The sequence below is a fragment of the Eurypyga helias genome, unplaced genomic scaffold (assembly GCF_000690775.1).
Source record: "Eurypyga helias isolate BGI_N326 unplaced genomic scaffold, ASM69077v1 scaffold42161, whole genome shotgun sequence".
Classification (NCBI taxonomy): domain Eukaryota; kingdom Metazoa; phylum Chordata; class Aves; order Eurypygiformes; family Eurypygidae; genus Eurypyga; species Eurypyga helias.
In genome coordinates, this window is record NW_010233531.1 from 16,743 (window position 1) to 27,847 (window position 11,105).

Consider the following 11,105-nt stretch of genomic DNA (forward strand, 5'->3'; position numbering starts at 1 on the left):
GTTCCAGCCCCAAATAACAAATAAGAGTTGGGACAGTTATCTGTCATGTATAAAACCAAGTCCTGTGTGCCAGTTTATGTATTTTTGTATTTGTAGAGAGTTGATATCAGTGAATACAGTGAGTGGCTGTCCTTGGCTACAGCTCTGTTGCCCAGAATTTGGCATAACATCATATGTTGTTCTTCAGTTGTGAATTAAATCTTGAGGAAGTGGCCTTCTCTGGAAAGGCCACTGTGTTTCTATTACTTTTCTTTTTCTCTTCCTGTTTCTTTGGACCACTAAGGTTCAACTCTGTTAGGGAAGCAGTGTGGTTGCCCAGGCAAACAGCCTGTATTTTTAGCATTGGGCATCTAAACATACAGTTTTGATTACCTGTTTTGGAGCTTTATCCTCCTTTCCAGCTGCTGGGCTGTTTCAGAGTGAAGTGGTCTCTGTGGGAGCAGGTTGGGTCATGTATCCATGTTCATAGGCACCCCAAGACATGCTGTTTATGACAGCTGGCTGTGGGTGAACCCTGTGGATATGCCTTTGTTATACTTTGGACTTCCACTTCAGATGCATGGGAGTAGCTCTTACCCATTGGTGAATTCCTTGAACTCTGTGTTTCTGTTGCATAGTGGCATAAAGAAATCATGTCAGGACCTGGATGGGGAGTTAACGAGAGCTGTGCCATGAAGTTATGATAGTAATGTGCAGGATGATACGTGGCAGTGTTAGTGGCAGTTGGCCTATGCTGTAAATGGAAGCTGGGTTACTGGTTTGAAATGCACTTTGCATATTTGCAGGTGATGTGCAGATGTAAGGATATTCTTCCCTCTGCTTTCAATTCTCAGTCCACATCTCACTCCATCCAGAGTTGAATGGAATGCATAAATGAAATTATTTTAGTGATTCTCAACCTACCTCTCACGTCCCTCAACTCACTGAGTTTACGCAAGCTGAAAATTTAACAGAAAATCAGTTTGTAACAATCACAGTTTATCTTGAAAAAAAAAGGAAATTCTTAAAACCGAATCTTCTGTATTTGCCTACCGTCTACTGTAAGGGAATCATGAGCACCTTATTCTGGGTTTGTGCAGCTCAGACCAAGAACATAGCAACTCATCAAGGAACCACTGAGGGCCTGTGGTCATCGCAGGAATGTAAAGGATTACTTTTAACAACAGGAGCAGCAGTGGTGATGTCTTGAATGGGAGCGTGTGACATCAGGAAATGATATAAAGGAGAAAAGTCCCTGCTGCAAAATTAAGTGAATATATTGCTGATTAGTGACTCAGTCGACAGAAGGCGACTAAGGATACATGTCCAGGAATGCTTCTTAAAAAGTAATCTACATCAGGCTTCTTGGAAAAGCTTGTAAGAGAAGGACTGTAACTGGCTTGGTGAAGAAGGATTAAAACCAGAAAACTGAGAGTTAAATTTCAGCTGCATAGAAAAAAGGCTATTGTATTGAGATTCATTGAAACAGAGTATGATAATAGGAAAACATCTATCTAAAGTGTAAGGTGTGTTGCTCTGCGCAGAAGTCCATTGTCATGAAGTAGATGAACCAACTTGGCACGAGATTGGCTTGAAGTACATCATAGATGTATATGCTTGAAGTACAGTTGCTGTATTTGAACTTTGTTGCCATATTTTTACTGTCATGCTATAATTCTGTAGTATAACACAGTAATGCTAAAATTCATGAGGTTTCATTCACAGTGTTCATAATCCTGAGGTTAGATGAACTTCATGTGATTGTAGCATCCAACTTCAAGTATAACAATTGCTTAAAGTTTCATCCTTGTGGGCTAATCCAAAGGAGGATGAAATGTCAGTGGACTTCCAGTGGGCGTTAGCTCACCTGAGCGTCATGGCAAGTAGGTAAATAGGTAAGAATTTTGCAAAATATCTGGGTATACCTTATGCAGTCCCCCAGGGCCCTCACTGATGTTGGCTGGGACTCTAATTTGACAACTTGAAAATGACTGTGGATTTACTGGGAAGTAGCTGCAGAGACCCAGTTTGGGGAATGTTAGCTGTTTGCTTTTGCAGTAGAGAAAAAGTAACAACGATCCTCCTCAGCTAGCACTGAAGTGGTATGAATTGCTGTAATTGCTGTGATTCAGAGCTGGACCATTCCAAATGCAAGAGAATAAGCTTACTTAATAGTCAGTGGGCAGGATATGGAAAATTATGGGTCCTGCATAGCTGTAGCTTGGCTGTCTTCCATGTCGGTAGTATTTTGCATTGCTGTGTATGCTGTTAACACCTTGGTACATATGGATAGTGTGGTCACACTATAGCTGCTTGGGGAACTGTAACTTGGAACTGTGTAAAATTTATTCATGTGATTTCCACAGAGAGTTTTGGTTTTTTTCCTCATGGAAGATACTTAATCAGAATAGAAATGTAGGAAAATAAAAGGCACAAATGTATACTTACCACATCCAGCCATGCAGTTAGCTTACCTGCTTTTTAGTTATGGGGTACCTTGCATGTGATGGGAAAGTAATATGGAAGATACCTCAGCAGGGGGCTTTTCACGTGTTTGTACTGCAGCCTCCCAAGATGTTCAGCAAATCTGGCAGCTTCTCTGCTGCCACTCATGTGCTGATGGCACATGTTGCAGCGTGGCTCTGCTGTGCGGTGCGGGTCAGGGACAGCAGCATTTTAGTAGACCTGATATGCAAATTAATGATCACAGCATTTGGAGCTCAGCTTGCACCTGTAATTAAAAAAAAAAAATTATAAATCAAAATGGAATATACTGTAATAAAAAATTTCTGCTTTTTATTGAAGCTCAACTAAAAGAACTGTTAATTACCTACAAGATTAGTGGATTTTTAACAGCTTTTATAATGTGTTTAGTTCTGTCCTGAGGGCTGTGCAGTGTTGAACCACACAACATTAATTGCCATGGAGACCTTCAAGCAACACGTGAAGACACCTTCACATTTACTCTGCTCTCTATTTGACATATTCATGGAACATACACTTCTTCTAGCCCTTCTGAACCCTTTTCCTGCAGCAAGGAAGGATGACAGTTTTTGTAAATATTATTTATTCTTACTGTCGGGTATTCTAAAGTTCAAATAAACACAGCCCAGAAAGTGTAAAAATTGGAGCAACTTCTAAATGATAGAGCAAGGTGATATGCAGGAACTTTATGCCCTTGATGCCATCCTGTGTCCCCTCTCAAGAACTGGTGTTCGGACATGTTCCTGGAATAATGTGCAAGTTAGCCAGTGTGCCCAGCATATGGTTTGTCTGGGGAGTGTGGATGTGGCCCCACCTGCAAACAGTAAATATTACTGTATTAGAAGAAGGTTTGATGTGGCATAAGTTACCAGCAGATTCACCATCCTTGACAATGTAAGATAAAATGCTGGGTTTTGTGTGTGAGGAACTGAGAGGTGGCACAGATGACCTTCTGATGATTTTAAAATGTGATTTTTCGTATGTAATGTCAGGGCTTTTGTCCAGGAAGCACGGCAGGAGGCTGCGGCAGTAATGGCCCATGCTGCCAAATGAGTTTTGACAGGGCTTAGTTGGCCAGTGTGCAGTGTCTACAAGAGTCGTTTTCAGGCTGGTGGCATGGGTAGATTTCAGAGTGAGCAAATCAGCTGGCAGAATGGATTTTGAGGGTTGCTGCGTTACACGGAGAGGTCTTTGCCATGGAGAAAGAAAGTGACCAAGAGCTTTCCTGGAAATGGGTGCCAGCCACAAGCTGTAAATCAGCCAGTAGGGAGGTAAAGCAACTAGAGAGACTCATTTCTCTCCTGAGAGAATGAGTGTCACATCAAGAAAGCCTGTGTTTGATCATCCACAGGCCACTTGGATTCTAAGGCTGGCACATACACTAGTTGTCGAGCTTTGTGGTTTCCTGGTTTGGGTTTTTTTTTCAGTTCTGAAAAATGAAACCCCCCACTGGCAAATCCTGTCCTAGTGTGCACTCTGTCCATCAGCTCTTGTTATTCCACCAAAAGGCTGACTTTTACCTCTTCTTTCATGCTTTCTTCTTAGGTCAAAGTAACTGCAACTGCCTTTTAGTCTTTGGCTGTCAGACCAAACTGAGCTGTTCTGCGCCTTCTGAAGCACTGTGGGACCTTCCCCAAAACTGGTGGTGCATTTTTTAAAATGAAACATAGGTTGGATTTACCGAAAAGTCCAATTTCAAATGTCAGAGCAATACAAACTTTTTGTATCAGTAAATAAGTCTGAAATTTTCCTTATCATTGGCAACAGGTCTCAGAGAGAAGGAATGTCTTGCATGTGTTTTCATTACCAGTGTCCTGGTTTGTGCAGCTTAGCCAATCAACTCTGTAATAGTTTTTATCTATGGAGCAGTTACTTACTTAACTGGCTACATGTTTTTATCTTTTAACATTTTTAATGTCCAGATAAAACTGTGGGAGTTAGAGTAGCACTTCATTTACCAACATTGTAAATTGTTTAGATACACTGCAGAGGAAGATAACCTAAATGTTGTTTCTATCCAGGATAATATTTGTGTAGGTGGAGTGTTCACTGGAAACGGTCATAAGAGACCCCATAATGTGGTATAATTGTTGATGACGCCTTTGCTAGGATATCAGGAGCTTTTCCATTGTAATGAAGCTGTGAGTGAATGGGGACATCTTTCCAGCAGCTGAAAAGATAATTCATTCTGAATTAGTGTGCATCAAACACTACTAAGACATGAGCTGCTGCTTACAGAAGACAAATTCCTGTGTTCCTTAAGCCATATGCATCTGTTTCTGCCGATGGGTCTCCATCTGAACTCGTCTTGTGAAATGGTTATTGGCTTACAACTGAAGCACACCAGGCTCCTGTGAACAAACCTGTAACATTTCAGCAGCACTCTGCTTTTAACTGTTGTTGTTACTGACAGTGATGTGGACCAAAAGCTGTGGGCTGTCTATGTAGACTTGCGGGAGGCAGAGCTGGTTGGCCGTAGTCTTGTTTTATATTAGGGTTAGAAAGCAACATTTCATTCATTTCATGTCACTTACTGAAGAAAACTGTGAAGGGCAGGAAACTGTTCTCCTGGCAGTTTCAGAGAACACATTACTGTAGAGGGTAAGTAGTTTCCTCCATTGCTCTTTTGCTAGTGGAGAGATGCTCAGCTGAACAGGGGCCAGAAATGGAAATGGTAATCATTAAACAAGCAAATCCACCAGTTGCTCTCTCCAAAAAAAATCGTCCCAATCCTGAGAGGTGCTAAGTCCTCTGCACAGGGGGAGGAGGACTTAGTCAGTGCTGTGGGATGATAGTGCTCAGCACCTTACAGAAGCTCATGTGGTCAGCTGCAGAATTTGTGCGCCTGGGCATGGGAACTGGGATCTGCAGATTTCTCCCCTATCTGCAGGGCTAGTCAGACACAACATTAAAGTGCGATTTGAACGTTCAGAGTAGCAGATAGTGGTTAACTGTTTTTTAAAAACGGGTCAAAAGTTGCCATTTTCCCCCAGGGTTTTTTTTGAGACACATTCCTTTGTGTTCCAGCAGTTGAGAAAATAACCCTCCAAATTAGTCATTTTGTTTAATTTGGAGATCCACTGTAGTTAATCAATTCCATGGGGAAGAAAAGTTTTTTCTGTGTCAATTGCCATTGCTTTTTTTTTTCTTTTTTCTTTTTAGGTGAACATGTTTGTGGAAGGATTCCATGATGCTATTCTTCTTTATGCTCTAGCTTTACAGGAAGTCCTGAAGTTTGGTTTCAGTAAGAAAGATGGTGAAAAAATTGTTCAGCAAACAAGGAACAGAACATATGAAGGTAAGAGCTAATAGGGAATTCTAGCTTTCAGAGTCCAAAAATTCAGGTCTTTGTTGTGTGCAGAGCAAGGACCTGTGCCTTACTCCACTCTTGAATGAGAGGAAAAAAACCCCATGTGAAACCATATACATCTTCAGGACTGGCTCACATACTTCACCAGTCTGACACTTTTTGCACCAAGCCTTGAGGTCTTATTCAGCTCAAAAAACTCCTAACAATTTAATGACCGTCGCCGATGTTGTAAAGCAATACCAATAATTTTCTCAGGCTCCTTCTTTGTTTTTGGAAAGATTACAGCTGCTGGTTTTACCCATGTGCATCCATTAGCTCTGAGATTGCATCATTTTTTCCATTTGACTTTTTTATCTTAAAAGCCTGGGAATAGATAGAAGCAAGCAGGTGCCAGGGTTTTTTATGTTTCTTGACGAGGCTCCTTTGAGCCCTGGAGGGATTTCCCCCCCAGTCTCTTTTCAGGAGCCATGCCTGTTAACTCAGAGGCAGCAACTGAACGTCACTGTGCCTTTCTGTGTCTAATCTGGAGGTTGTAATTCCACAGTGCAACTGGCACAGGTATGTCACCCTGCTGATGCAAAGTGATGCGAGTGCTTTTGCCAGGTAGGGTTCGTAATAAAGAAGCTGAGGATTATTGGGCTCATCTGTCATCTCTTACAATATTCACATTTATCTCGTATAATACTCCAATCTTTTGGTGTAGGATTGGCAAGATTTCCTATGGAAGTGCCTAAGAGAAGGAAACATTTCCCATAGATAAGAAGCAAATGATTAATTTGAACAAGTAAGGAGAACCTCTGTGGCCAGGTTCTCTGCCCTAAGAACACACTGGATATAACAGAGGAAGACAAGAAGGACAGCAGCTCCATGCCTCTTTTCCATTCTCAAACTGTGGCCTGAACACAGGGAAAAAATGTCCCTAGAGCAGTTTAAGGCAATACAGGGATTACTTTAAATTATGCTGGTTGCAGTCACACCGTAAAGAGTTGTGCACCAGGTGGAGATTGATCTTAATGCCCAGTGCCTCCCCTCCTTCTGCATCCATGGCATCCTAAAGCACACTGTTTTAACACAGGGAATCAAGTGTCTTAAACATTTGCCTCACTGTTTGGTTAATGTGTGCATGAACAGATGCCCCAGCACAGCCTGTCTGAGTTTTCCTCCTCCAGGAAGCCACCAGCTGCTGTGCCCATGCAGGTGTGTTACAGTTCCGTGTGCTGCGTACGGGTTACATGGTTGATTCTCACACCTTTCTTGTAAAACCAGACAGGAGGAAAAAAATGTTCTCTTTTCCCACTTGTGAAGACCAGTTTGTTGTTGCTGGCTGACCTGTCACAGCTATTCTGAAAATGTCAAGTTGAGCTGTGAGGGTGCAGTTGAAAAGGTTAAAATGCCATATAAGTCATATGCCATCTCCTCCCCGTGGCGGTACTTTGGACATAATCTACAAGGATAAAACTGATTTTGAAAGAGGCCTTTAACTTGATGTCTTGCAAGCCAGTCCTTTTATGGAAATCACATCCCCTTATTCTGCCTGTAAGCCCCTCTCTGAAGTGGATGCAGCATCACAGAGTACGGTCCATGCAAGCACCCACCAGGCTCTACTGCAGGACTGAAGCTTTGTAATTCAGTTAAATTTTTGCAGGCCTTGATGATGAGAATTCCCATTTCATTAGCGACGTTAATTTAACTGCTGACGTGTATATATCTACTGCATGGGCACCTCATTTCACAGCCTGCTCTGAACAGGTGACCCATCAGAACTCCATCGGGATGTGGATGCTGTTTCCTGCTGCGTTCACAGTCTTCCAGCCACAACTGCCCAGGCAACATCGTGGCCTTAGGAAAGGATAAGGCTGAGGTGATCGAAGGATTTCTTACTGCGTGGGCTGTTGGAGACACCCTGCTGTGACTGCAGGGCACGTTTTATCAGGAATATTTTCCATTCGTTGGCATGTCCTCTGAAAAAGTAGCAAAATTTTCTCTATGCAGGTATCTAACAGAACAAAGAGAGGGTGTGGATAAAATCCTTCCACCCTCATCCAAATTGGAGTTCTTTAAGGTTGTTTCCAAATTTCCTAAATATGCTTCTTAAGGAAGAACACTGCAGAAAATGTCAACATTTTAAACTCTTTTGTTTTGATTCAGATAGAAAAGTTAAAAGCAAGTCTTTCCCATTAAAACAAAGAAAGAAATGAACAAAAAACCCTCAAACCATAGGAGTTTTGAGTTTCAGGAAATCTTGGTACCTGCTTCCAAAAATTGAGTTTTGTCTGTCTTAGTGCAGGAAGATATCTGTTAAATTAACACCTTCTGTCAGGTTCAGAATCCAAATTGCAGCCTAGGCTTGGACACTGCAGCTCTTCGTAGTGGCCTCTTCTAGTGCTCACAGCCAGGTGGTTGGTATACCCATTCTGTTTTCCTGCAGTAATCAAATTGGCTATTGTTTGATTACTGCATCGTTACAGTGAAATAGATGCTTGACAATAACCTTTTGATGACCACTGCCTTTGGTGTCAGGCACTGGTGGATCACATTTGAGAATACCTGAGGTGACAGACCATATTAGCAAAGTCTCACAGTGTCTTCATCACAGTTAATTGTTATTGTTTGATGGATTTTAAGAACCTGTTTGACTTACACTGCAAGAAGTTGGAGGCATGCTTTTTGTACACAGGACACACATCCGAAGAAGAGGTTCAGCCTGAATACAGGGAAGTGTTTTTGCACCGTGAGAGCTGGAACGAGTTGCCCCAGAGAGGTTGTGCAGTTGACATCCTTGGAAGGTTTTGAAGCCCAGATAAAACCCTGAGCATCCTCCTGTTCTGACCTCCTGCCTGAACCTGCTCTGAGTGGGAGGTTGGACTCGCACCTCCTGAAGTCCCTTCAGACTTAAGTTATCCTATGAGTCTATGATTTCCAGTTTCTTTAAAGGTTCTTAGAGCTTGTAAAGGAAGGATTTGAACTGGGGATCTAAAAAGATAAAACAAACAGCACCATATTATGCAGTTAATCCTATGGAGATGAATGCTGGAGTTAATGCATATGTAATGCGCATGGTGCCTCTTCCATGCTCCCTCCAGTATCCCATCCTATGGAAACCACACTGGTCTGGCTGTATGTGTGCTCCAGCCCCGTCAGTCTTTGGGATGTAGGGCTATCCACCTGTGTCCTCTGCCGCACATTAGCTGGACTCTCCTTGCTGAGGCATCGTCAGGTATTTCAAGGGTAGGCTCTCTGTAAATAATTCACATTAAATATAGTTGTGTTTTATTCTTGCATGCTGGCTTTTGGATTAGATTTTTCTCACGTATTCCCCAAACAGTCTCACACATTAGATATTTAAAAAGGAGAAATGTTAAGAATTCAGGAATGCAGACACGAAGATGAAATTACCATTTCTTTTGGAATGCTAACAAAAATGTTGGGAGACAGATGAGATTTCCTGTCATATCAGTCTGTAAAAACCTGTCCACTGTTTTCTTGTTTTCCTTGGAGAGGCTTAGTATTTTAACTAATTAATTTTCTAATTCTTCACATGCCATTTTTTAGGCATTGCAGGGCAGGTGTCCATTGATGCCAATGGAGACAGATATGGGGATTTCTCTGTGATTGGAATGACGGACCCGGAGGCAGGCACACAGGAGGTAAGGAAACAAACACCATTGCAATTGGCCACTGATGAATTAGCCAGTGTAACGTAACACCACATCATCTGTTTACTTGGCGGGCTTCTGTTTATTTAATATACACATTAAAATGGTATTGCTTAATCTTACCGACCTGGTGACCAGATCCTTTCTGTGAAATAATTATCTTGAAGTAGTTATCCTAATTTTTTTTTTTTTAAGTAAGTGGGTTATTCCACTGGATGCAGCAGGATTGAAAGCAGCCAGACTCTGAAGAACATTCTGTGTGGAATAGCACCAGCTGCACATAGAGAATAGCATGACTGAATTGGGTTTATTAATACACTCATTGCTGTAACTCCAGCTGCAGTGTAAAGCTTCTGTTAGTTGCAACGTCAGCATCAACGTAAGCTTTGCTGGCCTCTCCTATATCACCAAGCTCAAATATAAAGCAGCAGTAAGTCTGAGCTGGACATTTCTACATGAGGATTTGAATCGCAGTGAAGTTACCTTGTTCTTGTCAGTCCTGCAGCACAGACAAACTGAGGAAGCCTTTCTAAAAGCATGAGGATGTCAAGTGTGTTTTGGTGTGTAAAAGTGACTGAAAAACTACCTGAGTGAACTGCAGACACTACCAGGGGTAGGAGTAGTCATCATTAATCGAAGCTAGAGTATAAATTGGTTGGGATAACTTTAGTTTGAACAACTTGTATCTGTTCTGTTTGTTCAGTCTATGAGCTTTTTACCTCTTTTAAGAATTTAATCGCCCTCTCATACCCTTCCTTTCATTGCTCTTTCACTTGCAATTTAAACTATCTTTTACTGCTTTGCTGTTACGTTTCTCCTTTTAACGTATTGCTCATTTTAATTTTCCTCTGCTTTGTTTATTGTGCATATAAATATACATCCAATTTACATATTTTACATATGATTACTTACTACTTTTGTCTGCTACATTCATTTCTACCCTCATGCCTCACTCTGAAAACATTGTCTTTTATAATGCCTTGTTTTTACTCATTTTGCCAGTTTTTTCTATGTCCGTATGAGAACGTTTCTCAGCTGAACTAAGCCAGATGAATGGGTGTTTGGGCAGAGCTGTTTTCCCAGTTCCATTCACAGAGTTTAAAGCTAGAAGAAAACAACAGATTACCTAGCTTGACCTCTGCTATATTACAGGCAGGCGGGTTTCTTACCCTGCTGTGAAGCTCTGTTGTTTACTTGTGACTAAAGCTCACGCTGTAACAGGCATTCATTTTTCATTTGGAGTCACTGAAGAACAGGGACTCCCTCGCTTGCCCCTTCGATGTTTGTTCCACTGTTTAACCACTCCTGCTCCTTAAAAAAATCGGTTTCCTACTTCTGATCTGCATCCGTTTGGTCACTGTTTATAGCTATTTGTTCTTCTTAAGCCTTTCTGCATGCTTTCACATTTAGTAAGCCCTGCTGGTAGAGGACGCTCCCACTCCTGTCTGATAAATTAAATGGTCTGCGAATGAATAGTCTGCTGCCTGCAAATTATTTCAGAGGTTTTTTCCCCTACTTTTTCCAGTTTATTGAATTTGCCTTTATTTTTGAACAGATGTTAAAAAAGTCTCTCTTCTAAGGATTTAGAGCCCAGTTGCAAAACTAAGAGAGAAATTAGCTCATCTATTTAGTGTGAAATATACCTTTGTGTATCTAACTAGTGCAAATGCTATCTT

The 11,105-nt window shown here is 41.6% G+C and overlaps 1 protein-coding gene across 1 annotated transcript in view; it reads left to right on the forward strand.

Moving 5' to 3' along the window:
- NPR3 (natriuretic peptide receptor 3) overlaps positions 1 to 11,105 on the forward strand; it is a gene marked incomplete at its 5' end in the record, with an annotated part of 28,748 nt that overhangs the window by 12,009 nt on the left and 5,634 nt on the right. Inside the window, 2 exons of the mRNA XM_010161756.1 lie at positions 5,626 to 5,761; positions 9,326 to 9,420. Of these exons, the coding sequence (XP_010160058.1) occupies positions 5,626 to 5,761; positions 9,326 to 9,420 (231 nt within the window). The remainder of the gene's footprint in view (positions 1 to 5,625; positions 5,762 to 9,325; positions 9,421 to 11,105) is intronic.